The sequence below is a fragment of the Manduca sexta genome, chromosome 24, assembly GCF_014839805.1.
Source record: "Manduca sexta isolate Smith_Timp_Sample1 chromosome 24, JHU_Msex_v1.0, whole genome shotgun sequence".
In the NCBI taxonomy this organism is placed as follows: Eukaryota; Metazoa; Arthropoda; class Insecta; order Lepidoptera; family Sphingidae; genus Manduca; species Manduca sexta.
Window position 1 is genome coordinate 8,193,500 of NC_051138.1, and position 15,565 is coordinate 8,209,064.

Sequence of the window (15,565 nt, forward strand, 5' to 3'; positions counted from 1 at the left end):
TTTAACGTAATGACTACAGTGCCAAAATAATAAAATTTATATGGGAGCAGAACGCCAGTGCGGCCGACACAAAATACGTGGGTCAAGTACGAAATAATCCAAATTAAGTAATTAAAAATCAGCTCTGTTTTCCATAATTGCACACATTTTATTGAGATAAAAATCCCAAATTTGCATTAAATCGGATTGTAATTCTACTTTAATTCAGTGCTACATATTATGTAGTTGTAAAAGAAACAATAATAACAGAAACCTCTGGGTTAAACTGGGTGGGACTTAAACGTCTATAAGCGGATCTTACAAACGCGCCGACATAGTTAATTACTCTAGTAAGAAATCATATTACCACTACTTAAAATCTTTAAACTCGTCTAAATTCAATAAACAATGGACGCCGCTTTCCGATAAAGGCGTCGACATGGAACCGGGGTTAACAAAAACATAAAAAATGTCGTCCTCTGACAAAGACCCTTTTTATGTGAAATCTTTACACTTTTTAAACTGCACATGTGCAGCAATAAAAATGTTGGCTATGCAATATTACTGTAATAAAAACAAATTATCGCCTATCCATAAATTATTTATACTCGTCTATATTTTTGGCATTAAATAAAAATTATTAATAAAGGAGATAGAATTTCGGGCGTCTTCTTCTTTAAATTGGAAATTTCCTCCTTATTTCTTAAATAAGGAGGATTTAAATTGGAAATTTCCTCCTTATTTCTTATTTTTTAAGTTATCGAAGAACCTCTTTATCCTCTTAATAACAATTGTATTTTTTAAGTGCCAATGAACACTAAAGATTATTTTTCTAGACGTCATGTTATCCAAATCGAATGAGCTATCACTCATATTTTTGGATCTTTATAATACATAAATTGACACCTTTTTGAGCTTATTGACTGGACTAAAAGGCTTACCGGCCTGTCTTAATATATTCCCAACATTAAATTAGAGTTTACTATTAAAAGTTGACGGTAAAAGTTACGCTTAATGCTACTGCTGTTTCAATATCGAAAACTCTGAATTTTTAACTGAGATCAAGAAAAGATAGGTAACACCTATAAGTATAGTGAGTATACCCGTCGAAGTAGTTTATTTTTGCATTGAGTACTTTTAAGTTTTCCAATTATATTTCTTTTCAATATTTTGACATTTGATTATTCGTAAAGCAACTTAAATAACATACTACATAGATTACTACAAGTATGATCAATAGCACTATGTTAATTTTTTGGCAAAAAAACACACAATGACCAATGATATTTGACCCTACGATAGATAGGATAACTTAAGGATTAATATAAAATATAATAAGTAGCATATTGAAGTCTGTTTTACACAATTAAAGGAATAAGTATTCATCAAAACTCAATAATATTATAATTATATTTAAAAGAGCTTAAAAGGTGGTCTATGTTGGCTTTAAATATAATTAATTATGATGACCAATAAATAAAAAAAAGCCATAAACCGCGATTTTCTCAAAACTGCAAAATTTTAATTATTAGTTCTCTGCCCTGACGATATTTTTCCCACGCATATTAACGTCCACTAGTTAAAATTAATATTAAAATATTATTTAGTATAGTATGACTGATTTACTTACTGTAATATTTAATTCCCGGAATATATAATCCATGGTGCAGTAGTCACATGACGGGTCGGCGACTAAGTAATTAAGAGTCCAGTAAACGAACATAAGTCTACGTAGTGGCAAGATATCGGTGTCCGTAAACGAAAAAAATAATTGTGAGCAAAATACTACTGGTACTCAATAGTTGCGTGCGCGTCGTCAATCAGTAAAATACAACTAAAGTAAACAATAATAGTTATCTGCTGTTCCTTTCGCACATCTCCAAAACTGTCGTAATTGGTGAAATATGAGACAGGGGCGTGTCTAAATATCTCGGGACATTAGACCGGTCAAGCAAAATGTGTTTGGAAGTGTACTAGCACCAACTTGTCCGATTGTACCTATTTCACATCTTGAATCAGTTGATCCGAGGCACGAACGCAATAGGGGACCGGACTCATTTTTGTTCTTTATTATTATCAAATATTTACGTTACATAAATTATAACACAGAAAGAATTATTTAAATCCGGTAACAAATCAACGAGTTATAAGCCTTTCTATTTCGGTAGAAGGGGTAAGTAACGAGAAACAGAAAAGAGGCGCAATACCCACGTGTGACGTCATCGGGCATTACGACGCGTGCGAAAGAAAGGGATGAAGCGATATTCCCACTTCACGCCCACTTCGGCACATAGTAATATTTGAAATATGTATTACTGGCTCATGTTTTAACCAATTTCAATGCAGTTTTCGCAGGAGGGTTTCTTTTTCGTATTAATAACCATTACATATAGAATAATGTACAAAATCAAACACAGGCCGGTCCCCTATTGTTTTTTGTTTTTTTCATTTTCCCTTTGGAAGAACAAGCATTATTAAATTTATTCAAAATCACAATTAAATAAGTAAATGGATACTCCAATTTCTCCTTTATACTTTACACGGGCTTAGGACCGTCGGAAATACCTACTTTATGAAAGCATTACTTTCCAATAAAATACCTACTTAATTTATTGTCTCAGTAATAAAAATAAACAGCGCGAGCGAACTATGAGTATTTCGGGCGTATTTAAAAAATTGGAGCTATTTACAAAATAATCAACGTACATACCTAAACAGTTTATTTACAAATTACCTATTTACACTACATTGTAACGAAGATACCTTTCGAAATGGAATCCGCCGCGTTCGATACACAAACGTGCACGTTTTAAGTTATTGTATTTAATTTCGCTATGTATCTGTCACTTTTCACTCGGTTAAAGGCGTCCACTATCGCACTACGTAACTCGTCACATGTTTTGTGTTCCCGGAAATACACGGGTCTTTTTATTTTTGTCCACAAGAAAAAATCAAGGGGTGCTCATTCCGGGCTTCTCGCCGGCCAAGCCACGGGGCCTCCGCGGCCAATCCATAGGTCACAAAACTCGTTGTTGAGGTGGGCACGCACTGTACTTGCATAATGAGAGGGGCAGCCATCGTGCTGGTAGTACATTCCTCGTATAATTCGAATATTACTGTTTTTAACATTTGTAAATACGAGTTGCACGTTTGATGACTTTTAATAAAAATAGGCCCTATTAATTGGTCGTTTATAATGCCGGCCCAAACATTGACACTGAACCGAACTTGGTAGTGGTCTTCCTGTATCATGTGAGGTGAGATTTATGAGAGTCCAGTAATGTTCATTACCAGTGCACCATTGTCGTGAATTGCGTGCGCCCGACGGAAATGATACGGGTGTAATCCGTAGGTATTAAATGTTTCCCACACAAATACTAACATTAAATTTCCGTGCCGCCATTCTCATGCGTCGCTGAGGATCCCACTCAAAGTATTCCAAACTGTCGTTATCCGGCGAGTTATTCAGCCGTCTCCGGCCTTGCACATGAGCCGGCGCGCAGAATTATCCGTGGAAGAGGCGCTGGGGTGCAGCCAAGATAGTGGGAGTGAATTGAACTTGAGGAGTTTCGATCCTGTGAAGTCGCAGCGCATTCAAATGATCCAGCTGGGAGTACAACCGCCTAACCTCTTCCAAATTGTACTTACTTAGCAACATGAACCATTGACAAATACTCCACGTTTGAATATTGAATACTGACGACTCATTTTCGCATGGCTACGAAATCAAAATAGCCTAATCGCGCGCGTGTTGTCGCATTACTGACTGTAGGACGGCGCGGCGGAGGAGCGCGGGAGTGTATGCGCTCGCCGTGCCATGGTATAGGTAGTAGACCTACTACATCAGGGGGGTGCGCGTGATTGGCGACGACGCGACGTGGCGCGGCGGTCTCTTTGTACCTATTTTTTTGAAGAATATTTTGCCGCTTAGTTATGAATGGGACCGATCGTAGTGTTTGTAGTGGCGTTACCACGAGTTCTCATTTATTATTAGGAAACAAGTATTCATTTTAAGGCGATACCTCAAGGTCCATTTTCATACATTTTGTTTCACCTTTAATCTGGGTAACTAAACAAGTATTGGCAAGTAAAGAATTTAAATTCACGTCTAGTTAGTGATTAGTTAAAATTTCGTCATATTAAATTTTAAAGGCCGAAATATCCATGATTATTAATTATTTTTACGTTTTTCTTTCAACTGCGAGAACTAATCACTAACTAGACGTGAATTTAAATTCTTTACTTGCCAATACTTGTTTAGTTACCCAGATTAAAGGTGAAACAAAATGTATGAAAATGGACCTTGAGGTATCGCCTTAATGTTAAAAAAAATGTTTTAATTTTATTAAACTGGTATTTTTTTTTCACTTCTACTATTGATATAGAATTCAAATTTTTCGGTTCCAAAACGACTACAGTCACGGTGTATATGGAAAGGATATAACCAAAGAGAATTGGGTATTTGACAAATTTTCGTAAAGTACTTTAAAATGTTCTAGAGTCACTAAAGATACGCTTGAAAATTATTTTTTTTATATTTAGAGCCATTTTAATAGCCAAAAGACAGTTTTAATAAATACACTTCGTGTTTCCCGCTGAAACGCTAAGTCACGTGACAAATAAAGGGCGTGACGTCATGATGTAATAGTCTTAATGTAAACAATACGTGAGATACCTTTATTATTCAAGATTCTTTAAAAAAATGGCTTCAAAGTCCTATAGAATATGTGCCGTTCCTTTGTGTCAAAATACATGTATCAAAACCCCTTCTAAATTATTTATTCACGTGCCACAACCGCAAAATCTTCGTGTAAAGTGGCTGCAGTTAGCACGACGTGATCCGACCAGTGTATCAGCAAAATCCTCAATTTATTTTTGCGAGGATCATTTTGATGTGAGTAGTAATACTTTAAAATATCTATAAATATTGATAGTTCAGTAAAACTGTACTTAGTTCCTTTAAAGGTACAATTTTGAGGTTAAAGCAAAGTGGTTTATTTATATTGTGTTTAAATGCTTTAATTTCTTGTTTATCGTTGATTTGTCTCTATTGCAGCTGCCCAATGACATGGAAAACTACATGGAGTACAGTATTATGGGTTCTGTGTCGGCAATACGAATGAAACCCTGCTGTTTACCTTCTAAATTTGAATGTCAACCTGATCGTTTGAAGAGAACGACCAAAAGTGGACCTCGGCCAGTGGCAGTAAAAAAGACAGCGTGCATCATTAATACAAGAAATACTTGTACAGACAGAAACTGTCAATACACCATCCACTAGCAACATAGGGACTGGAGGTATAACATAGACTCTCATAGGAAATATTTATGAGAATCATGAAGTATTTTGCTAAATTAATAATTCATGTTGGTAGAACTTTAATCAACTTCTTAAGATAAGACATGAACAACTGTTTTTGAATGCTTAATTCATGCCTCTACCGTTAAAAAATTCAGTACTAACCAATATGTATATATGAATAAAAGAATATTACAATTTCATTAAAATATAAACAATTTTTCTTTCAGATTCACAAGTAATGGATGAAGAGTCAGATCTCTTTGAAATGAACCAAAATAAATCAACCCAAGTGTGTCCGGAATCTGAAAGTAAAATAATCCAAGTAAATTTTAAACCAAAATATAGAAGCAAGGGCTTACAGACTACCAGTTTCAGCAAACACAAAGCAACATCTACAGCAATACAGTTTTCATCTGTTGCAATATCTCCAATTCATGTTAAACCTTCAAGAGTTGGTCATACTAAAATAAAAAGAAAATTATTTACCATTAAAGATACATTGGCAAGCTCAGAGGAATCTTCACCATCAAAATCGCAACTTAAAACTGATTCTTCACCATCTATTCAGTCTTCAATTTTTCAAATGACTTCGGACAGTGATGATCAAAAATAAAAAAAATGTAGAGTGTGAACTAACAGTAATAAGACAACAAAAACAATGGGAGGAATTTCACCAATCATCTCTTGCAAATACTCTGAGACTAATACAAGATAATCCAAGGTTTTACATTGGCATACTAAAAGAATGTTATTTTTTAGTAGATCTTATAAAAAAACACACTACTATTCCTGTTGAAAATATATTGTTATGCCTAAAAAAAATAAGATTGGACTCAAAATTTGTTGAACTTGCTAATCAGTTTGGTATGTCAGTTTCTTACGCCAGCAGAATCTTTAAGAAGAATGTGCCAATTATTGCAAAAGCTTTACATTGTTTTATTATAAAATCTGATAAAACTGCCATAGAACTGAACTTACCTATTGCTTTTAGGCATAAATACAGAAACATTAATTGCATAATAGACTGTCTGGAAATTGAAATCCAAAAGCCATTAAAATCTGTTGATCAGGCTCTAACATGGTCGGAATATAAAAAGGCCAATACAATAAAATACCTTATAAGTAGCACACCTGATGGTGTTATTAACTACATTTCTCCTGGTTATAGTGGCAGGATTAGCGATGTGTGTTTGGTTGAAAGTTGCAACTTTTTGGATCATTTGGAACCTGGTGCGATTATACTAGCTGATAGAGGATTCAAGCATATTGAACAACTGTTATTGCAAAAGGGATGTAGTTTAGTGAGACCTCCAAGTGTATCAGCTAAGTCCAATTTAACCAAAGTTGAAGCTCGAAAAACTAAGGAGATAGCAAGTTTACGGATACACATTGAAAGAGTCATCCGACGTATAAGGGAGTTCTCAATGTTAAAACCACATTCGGTTGTTAATACAAATTTAATTAAGTTGTTGGACGATTGCATTATTATTGCATGTGCCTTAATAAATTTACAAAGCTCCTTAATTAAAAACATTTGATGAATAAAAACAACATTTAGAATAAAATGTTTTATTTTCCTATATTAAGTTATAAAATATATTTTTACAATAGATTGTAAACGTTATTCTTCCAAAACTTTACAACTTTAGATAAAATATTATTTACTTTGATCTCATCATACTCTATTGGTATTACATGGACTTTATTATTCTTTTCAAATTCCCAATCTGCCACACAAAATAAACCTTTTTTTAAATTACTCACATACATTTGCAAAAGAACTTGGGCTGCAAACTTTTCTGTTATTGTGTTGTTACATATATAAGATATAAAACTTTTTTGGCTTGTTGGACATTTAATTTCAATAACTGTGTCACCCTTTAAAATACCATCTGGTGATGCAGCTACCATTGGGAATTTTTGGCTGATAATTAAACCACATTCTGCAATCTTGCCATATTTTTTTTCCAACTCCTTTCTTACTACTTCTTCTAATGATTTTCCTCTTTTCATGGCTGGAGTATCTGGTACTTTAGCTCCCATTATTAAGGCAACCAAGGACCCATCAGTTGTTTTGCATCGTGAAACATCAAATGCTTTTGATGCTGTTATTCTAGCATACCTGAAAATAATACAATATTTTTAAAATGTTAAACTAGTGACTGCCTGGTGGCCACATATACATTTATATCTTCACTAGGATGTCCTGTAGAATGGGTGCCCAACACTTATGACTATGAACTCAAACATCAAAGACTAGTAAAGCTACAAGACTAATTTAGATTTTGACATTGCATCTCACATGGAAACATATAATTCCAATATATATTACTCTAAGACAGCATCTTCCAACCTCTCTTAGCTGTGGACCACTAAATGAGCAAAGATGATCACCACAGACCTCCTTAAATGTCATTAAAATGCCTCTTTTAAGCACAACCTGAAACTTCATATAACATTAGCATTGAAATCAGCTGACTCAAGATATGTCCACAGACCCCAGGTTGGGAATTTTGCTCTAGAACATTGATTTTAAATGATATCTTATTAGTTCAATCATTACAGTATCAAATCACATTTCAAAGGGCAACATCACATTTAAAATACTATCAAATACCTATAAATAAATAATACCTTAACTCATGCCATGCTTGAATTTTGTGTTGTGCTCGAGTCAGACTTTCCACAAAATTTATATTTTCTTGTGTAAAAATATCATTAATTTTGGCTAAAAATGTTTCACAGTCACTTCCTTTCTTATGTTTGATGCTTAAATAATGCATTGAGAACTGAAGAATGTCGGGCACTTTGTAATCAGCTTGATGTTTTAGGATTTGAGCTGTACATAAATTCCTTCTTTTGCTTTCAACCAAAAAATCCTCTAAAACTACATCACCAAACTCTTTACATGTTGAAGAAGAATTTCCCTTCATTTCTTTAATTGTTGTGTACTTCAAGGTGCTTCCTACTTTTGCTAACTTTGATTTTTTCCAATAACATTTTATTGATGTACATGGTGGTTCCTCACTCCTCCGATGTGCCCACATAAGGAAAGCTACCGCGTGTTTACATCCCTCCTTGTGAAGCAGGGCAGTTATGGCACTGGACACTTATAACTATGCCCTCTTTTTCTTCTACTACCAAGCTCACAGAATATGATGGACATCGGACTTTGTGCTCAGGACATATTTTACATTTCACAGTGCACAAAGTCGCGTCACGCTTCAATTGGACGTACCCAATGGCATCATCACCATACGACTGTCTTGATGATCTGTAAAAATAGAAATAAAGCATCACAGATAGCCACAATACGAGAAACTTTTCGTTGAAAAGATTTTACACGAATAACAGGTACTTAATCAGAGTAAGATTCCTCATAAGTTACGATTTTATTGGTAACGTAATAATATATTATTTATATTTATAGTCTACAAAGTAAACATGTACCTATCATATGCATGATACAAAGGTTATTTTATAGCAAAAAATATAAGGCTAAGTACATAAATCAAACTGTAATCTATTATGAATTGAACTAAATATCAGAAAAGGATAGTTTTATACTTACAATGAAGTTTTCACGTTCCTAAATTCTGAAGAACAAAAGTCCGGGTTTAAGGCAAAGAAGTTTGCGATCATAAAAGAATCAATTTTTGGCAAATTTGCACTGTCAGCTTTAATAAAACCAATTTCCATGTTTTTTCCGGTAAAGTGCACTTTGGACACGAAATAATCAAATAAATATTAATGAAATCTGAGAATAAAACGCGCCAAAATCTTTTTCGGAATGACAAGACCAATGGACAACACAGTACATATAATACATCGTGACGTCACGTTCCCTAGTCTTGGTCGCTTGAGCCGTTTCTTGTAAATGATGCACAGATTCAAAAAGTCTTATTTTTATTTAGGAAAATAAAATATTTAATAATTTTTATTTGTAATTTAAGTCAAATATTCTTAATTAACACCTTAAATTCTATAATTTTCAATACCAACTTTATTTATTTCTTCACTATGTCAAATACCCAATTGGGATATAACCTCAGATATAACAGAATAATATTTTTTTTTTATTTTGATTTTCCCTTTATTATTGGGAAGGCAAAGGGTTCTAGCCCATACAGCCTCGTCATTAATAGTGCTTTCAATGAGATTCAGTACAAGGCCTAAGCCAAGTCTTCATATTATTTCCTTGTTAATGTTATTTAAATAAGGCCAAAGCCAACTCTTCATATTATATCCTTGTTAATATTATTTAAATAAGGCCAAAGCCAAGTCTTCATATTATTTCCTTGTTTAATTAAGTATTATATAAATAAGGCCAAAGCCAAGTCATAAGTTTATTCTTTTCATTTTTCCTTATATATCAATTACTGTATTGCTGATATATTCATAAATTGCTTGGTACATCTCCGTTCGTTTTAGTATTTCTACTATAGAGCGCGGAACAAGCTCAGATTTGCAGTAGATGTTAATTAATTTGTCGATAAATATGAATCTTTGTATACTAAAGGCAGGGCACTCAAACATTGATTAATTGTTTGGTCAACATTCTGATCGCAATCTGTGCATATGGGGGACGAAACAATACGCATTCGATTAAGATGGGCTTTAAAACAACCATGCCCAAACCGGAGTCGGTTGAATATAGTGTAATATTTTCGATGCTTGTTGAAATTGGATCGACAGAACCAAGGACACTTACCCACATGAATATTAATTGCTGCATAATGAGTGCCTTTTACTTTTAACGTATTCAGCCAATATTCTTTCTATTCGTTATGAATAGACTCTCTTATTATTAACTTTAAGTCCGAGAATGTTATGGCAACATCATCAACAGGGATGCCACTGTCACTGTCAACAATAGGGGACCGGCAAAGAGAATCTATACTATTATATAAAGCTGAAGAGTTTGTTTGTTTGTTTGTTTGTTTGAACGCGCTAATCTCAGGAACTACCGGTCCAAACTGAAAAATTCTTTTTGCGTTGGATAGCCCTTTGTCCGTGGAGTGCTATAGCCTATATATCATCACACTATATCCAATAGGAGTGGAGCAGTAATGGCTAATCTCAGGAACTACCGATCCAAACTGAAAAATTCTTTTTGCGTTGGATAGCCCTTTGTTCATGGAGTGCTAGAGGCTATATATCATCACGCTATACCTAATAGGAGCGGAGCAGTAATAGCTAATCTCAGGAACTACCAATCCAAACTGAAAAATTATTTTTGCGTTGGATAGCCCTTTATTCGTGGAGTGCTATAAGCTATATATCATCACGCTATAACCAATAGGAGCGGAGCAGTAATGGCTAATCTCAGGAGCTACCGATTCGAAGTGAAAAAATCTTTTTATGTTGAATAGCCCTTTATTTGTGGAGTGCTCTAAGTTATATATCATAACACTATGACCAATAGGAGCGGAGCAGTAATGAAACATGTTGCAAATACGGGGACAATTTATTAGTTTTGAGAGCTTCCGTTGCGTGCGCTGCATAGACGGTTAAAGTTATGCAACAATGATGTATGACGGGATTAAGGTCAGTCGGGGCAAGTGCGCCGACGGGGTAAGTGCACCTACCCTAAATAAATCGAAAACTATTGATGTTATACAATTACCGCAATCTTATATAGATGCTACTAACTGAAATAAAGTTCCACTAAAAAACATAAATGGCTATGTTCATTTTAATACGATTTATTCGCCATTTTATTTTAAGTGTCATTTAGACCTGTAAACAGAGATGACCCCGTGAAAGATAACATCAAATATTTCAAGATATTTAACATATTTCTGTAAACCAGTAAGGTGAATACATAGTTTAAACCTTTTATTTTAACTTCCTGTCTGAAGTTTATTTATATATACTAAAATAAAGGATTTTTAGCAATGCGAAAAAATGTACTTAAAAATTGTCGAGTAGGGCAAGTGCGCCACAGTTAATAGTCGTATGGCGCACTTGCCCCTGATCCATATATAACCAACCTTTTTTGAGAATAAGTTTTACTAATATGAATTATTATTATAAAAATGTTATACTTAACAGCAGAATTTTTTTGTACTCAAGGTATTTTGTTTCGAGCCGACTTAAATAAAAGGGCGTATTAGTTAATTCGTTTTTACAAAAGAAAAACTGAAATACCTTGGTCTAGAGCAACTTTACGTGAATAGGTTCCAACTGTTCGATCAGGCACGTTATCTGGATATAATGCAGCTAAAACATATCAAATGTCATAAGGCCAAATTCTAAGTAATTGAGTTATAATGCATTCGAAATTGTTAATTTCTACATTTTTGTATGTTATTTTAGTTTTTAGAAATAAAATGGATTTTATATTAGGGCTACCATTTTTTTATTTTAACATATCCGCACACAAAACTCTAATATAGCAAAAATCTTATATAGCAAAAAAAAATCTAAAATGTTTTGAAGCCCTGATTTACATATATATGGCGCACTTACCCCGAATTTCATTTGACAGCCATAGTTTGTTATAATATTGAGTGATTAAAAATTATCCAAGAGCATTGCGAGTAAAACTTATTTCTCTATGGACTAAAATGAGTGTTTTCTTTATAATGTTTCATATTGGCGTTTTTTTTTACACAGGCGCACTTACCCCATTTCCGGAGGCAAGTGCGCCTACTTCCATTTTTTTTACTTTGAGCAAAATATTATTAATTTATGGTCCAATTTCCTTGAATGGCTATAGGTTGTTATCACAAAATACCAAATATTCTTAAATTAATAAAATTATATTCTTAAGTCAGCACAAAAAGAAATTATTTTGCATTGAATCCAGCTATGAAAATTTTATGGCGCACTTCCCCCGACTCACCTTATCTCTCTTAAAAAGTTCAAAAAAATATATTATAAAACAAAGTCCCCCGCTGCATCTGTCTGCCTGACCGTGTAAACTCAAAACTACCCAATGTATTAAGATGAAATTTGGTATGGAGACAGTTTGAGACCCTGGGAAGAACATAGGCTCCCGGGAAACTACTACTTTTATAACGGAAATCTTTAGCCTGAAAAACTTTATAACGCGGGCGGAGACGCGGGCAAAAGCTAGTTATAATATATACGGAAAGGGGACCGGCCTATGCTTGATTTTGTCCATTATTCTATATGTAATGGTTAATAATACGAAAAAGAAGCACTCCTGCGAAAGCTGCATAACAATTGGTTAAAAAATGAGCGAGTAATTCATATTTAAAATATTGTAATGTGCAGAAGTGGGCGCGATGTGGGGATATCGCTTCATCTCTTTCTTTAGCACGCGTCGTAATTCCCGATGACGTCACACGTGGGTATTTCGTCTCTTTTCTGTTTCTTGTAAATTACCGTTTCCACCGAAATTCAAAGACTTATAACTAGTTGATTTTTTACCGGATTTTAATAATTCTTTCTGTGTTATAATTTATATTATGTAAATATTTGATAATAGTAAAAAGCAAAAATGAAATAATCCCGAAACGAAGACCTCAAAGTGCGGAGATGTGTCACCATTTCATCTTGTACTTGTACTGGCAATATTGCTTCACCAGAGGAGTCCAAAAACGCTGACAGTGTTGGAAAGTGATTATAGTTTTTTTGAATTGTACGATTTATCCAAAGGTCAAGCTTTTTTAGCATCGTTTCAATTTTATCATCGACTTGGAAGATTTTGGTATCTCTCCCTTGTAGACCCAAGTTCAACTCGTTAAGGGCACTAAATATATCAGCCAAATATGCTGCCATTGTAACCCATCCAAAATCATTGAAATTATCAGCATATATGCTGACCCCGTGTACAGAATTCTTCAAAAAACCATTCTGATCTCATCCCTCAGCTCAAAAACACGCGTCACAACTTTGCCACGAGATAACCAACGCACATCAGCGTGCAATAATAACTGCTTGTGAATGCTTCCCATTTCTTCACAAATTATACCGAAAATACGGGAATTTAAAGGCTAGCTTTAATCAAATTCACCACCTGCACTATGTCATCTAACACTGTTTTTAATTGTGCTGGCATCTTTTTAGCTACTAATGCCTCCCTATGAATGCAACAATGATGCCAGATAATAGCTGGATTCATCTTCTTAACGCGCGCCTGCAGCCCTATTCGTGTCCCGGTCATAGCCCGAGCACCGTCGTTGCTAATTGCCACACACTTGTCCCATGTAATTTCATGATTTGCTTCACCTGTAGTGTGCGAAGGTAAAGGTAAACAAAATAAAAAATCCTCACTTATGCTGTTGTTGTGTTCGTAACGAACATATGCAAGCAAGTTTGCATCATTGCTAATATCTGTGCTCTCATCTAAGTGCAAAGCATAAAATCTGCTCGCTTTAACGTAGAAAATCAGCTGTTCTTTAACATTTCCCGACAATTCTTCAATTCTCGTCTTCACTGTGTTGTATGATAATGATACAACGTCCAATTCTTTTGAAGCTTTGTCGCCTAACATAGCAGAAACCATGATTTTAGCACACGGTAAAATTAAGTCTTCAGCAATGGTGTGGGGTTTACCACTTTTTGCAACTAGGAAGGATACTTGATAGGAAGCTAATACAGCACTTTCGTTATTGGTCCCAGTAGCAGTCTTTGTCATTGTTTTTTTTGCTTTATTCCAATTGCGAGGCTTTAACTTTGAAAAAAGCTTTTGATTTTTCACGATATTCCTGGTGTTTTGTTTCTAAATGACGTCGGAGTTTGGCCGTTTTCATCGACTCATTTGCCAAAACTTCATAGCATATGACACTCTGAGATCTGTCTTCCCGTTTAAATTGGTACTTGTGAAACCGAAAGCTAAGTATTCGTCGCAAAATTTACGACGTTTAACCTTTGAAGTCGAAGGTTTTTCATTTGCTTCGTCCAAAGCGGAGTCATTTGGTTTCAACCAGCGTTTCGAAAAATTAAGCATTTCGCTCATTAAATGCAAAAGGGACGCAATCCCAAATAACATTATTTTACAGGAAAACCAAAACAAAATTTGAAAAACCAATTTATGTATTTTTTCTTTTTTTTATAAATTAATAATAGTGTTTTACTTACATCATTGGATACATCCTTTTTAATTTTTTTAAATATCGTAATTTTAAATTCGGTTTGCTGATTTTCCGTTTTGATGAGGCATTTGATAAGCGATTTTTATATGGTTCAGAGATGACACCGCGGACCCCCATACATATACTCGCGGACCCCCAGGGTTCCGCGGACCACAGGTTGGGAAACGCTGTTCTAGATAAAGGAGTAGTTCTGTTGATCTTTCACATAAATTTTCCCAACTTTTTTGCCTTTCTTGCTTCAGGGTCAACTTCTTAATAGCTTGCAGCTTTTTAAAATGTATATAATTAGATTCAGTTGAATTACATCTGAAATTTACATATGCAAGTTTGGCCTGTTCAACAGCCGAAGCACACCTAACATTCCACCAAGGTAGAGGTCTTCTATTTTTATTATAATAAGTGCTGGACTGACTCTGAGAGTTAACTGACGATTTCCAACTGACATAGACAACTGAATAGCTGTCTAACAAATTCATTAATTCTTCACATGAATTTAAAGGATTTTCTTCATTATAATGAAAATTATGCATAAAACTAACTGTGATCGTTCTAAATGTATTCCAATTAATTTTACGATAGTTATGTTGTTGAGGATATTGTTTACTATCAGGCAATAAAATTTGTTTGTCACCAGAAAAATATCTAACAAAAACTTTCGTTAAGTAATACAGGTAAATGATAGCTTCCTAAAGGCTCATCGTACACGGACCAATCACAAGAAACTGCAATATCAGAAGAAACTATTGTAAAATCAAGAGCATTTTGTCGCCATTTATGAGAACCTACTATTGTCATCTAACCATCATTCAGAATTATCAACAAATTATATCTATACATTCTAAAACATCAGATCCACGCGTATCAGAAGTTATGCAGCCCCAACTATGATGCAAGGCGTTAAAGTCTCCAGCAATAAGCAAGGGCTCAGGTAAACTTTGAATTAGGTTATTAAATTTATTTTTAGAGAAAGGTGGAAAGCATAATTTGGGGCTGTAGAGAGATACTTGGTCAGTTCCTTATTATTACCATAATATAAACGAATTGCGATATTTTGAATGGAATTATCGCTAAAAGTGTCTAGTTTTTTAAAATTAAGATTTTTGTGCACTAAAATAGCAACGCCGTTATGATCGTTACCACTGTCTAATCTCACCATCTCATAATTTTTGAAACTAATATGATGATATGGCTTCAACCAGGTCTCGTATATAATGGCAAT

The 15,565-nt window shown here is 34.4% G+C and overlaps 1 protein-coding gene and 1 long non-coding RNA gene across 3 annotated transcripts; one reads left to right on the top strand and one right to left on the bottom strand.

The window, feature by feature from the left end:
- The first annotated feature begins 4,591 nt into the window (after nt 1-4,591).
- Nucleotides 4,592-6,841, top strand: LOC115455167. Of its 2 annotated transcripts, XM_030183850.2 has the most exons (3): nt 4,592-4,873; nt 5,036-5,277; nt 5,509-6,841. In XM_030183850.2, exon 3 carries the CDS (start codon nt 5,881-5,883, stop codon nt 6,817-6,819), a length of 939 nt encoding a protein of 312 aa, XP_030039710.2. In that variant the 5' UTR covers nt 4,592-4,873; nt 5,036-5,277; nt 5,509-5,880; the 3' UTR covers nt 6,820-6,841. The 2 variants fall into 2 exon arrangements, with proteins under 2 accessions (XP_030039710.2, XP_037298458.1); XM_037442561.1 differs by lacking the exon at nt 4,592-4,873 and having other exon boundaries at nt 4,919-5,277.
- Nucleotides 6,842-6,946: 105 nt separating this feature from the next.
- LOC119190418 lies at nt 6,947-9,245 on the bottom strand. The gene is made up of 3 exons (XR_005112914.1): nt 8,853-9,245; nt 7,916-8,555; nt 6,947-7,403 (listed from the first exon to the last, which is right to left on the bottom strand). It is a non-coding gene; the product is annotated as an uncharacterized LOC119190418 (long non-coding RNA).
- Between the last annotated feature and the right edge of the window lie 6,320 nt (nt 9,246-15,565).

What these genes read in the sequence shown, in the direction of transcription:
- LOC115455167 (XM_030183850.2), top strand. Translation starts at nt 5,881, where the DNA reads ATGATCAAAAATAAAAAAAATGTAGAGTGTGAACTAACAGTAATAAGA.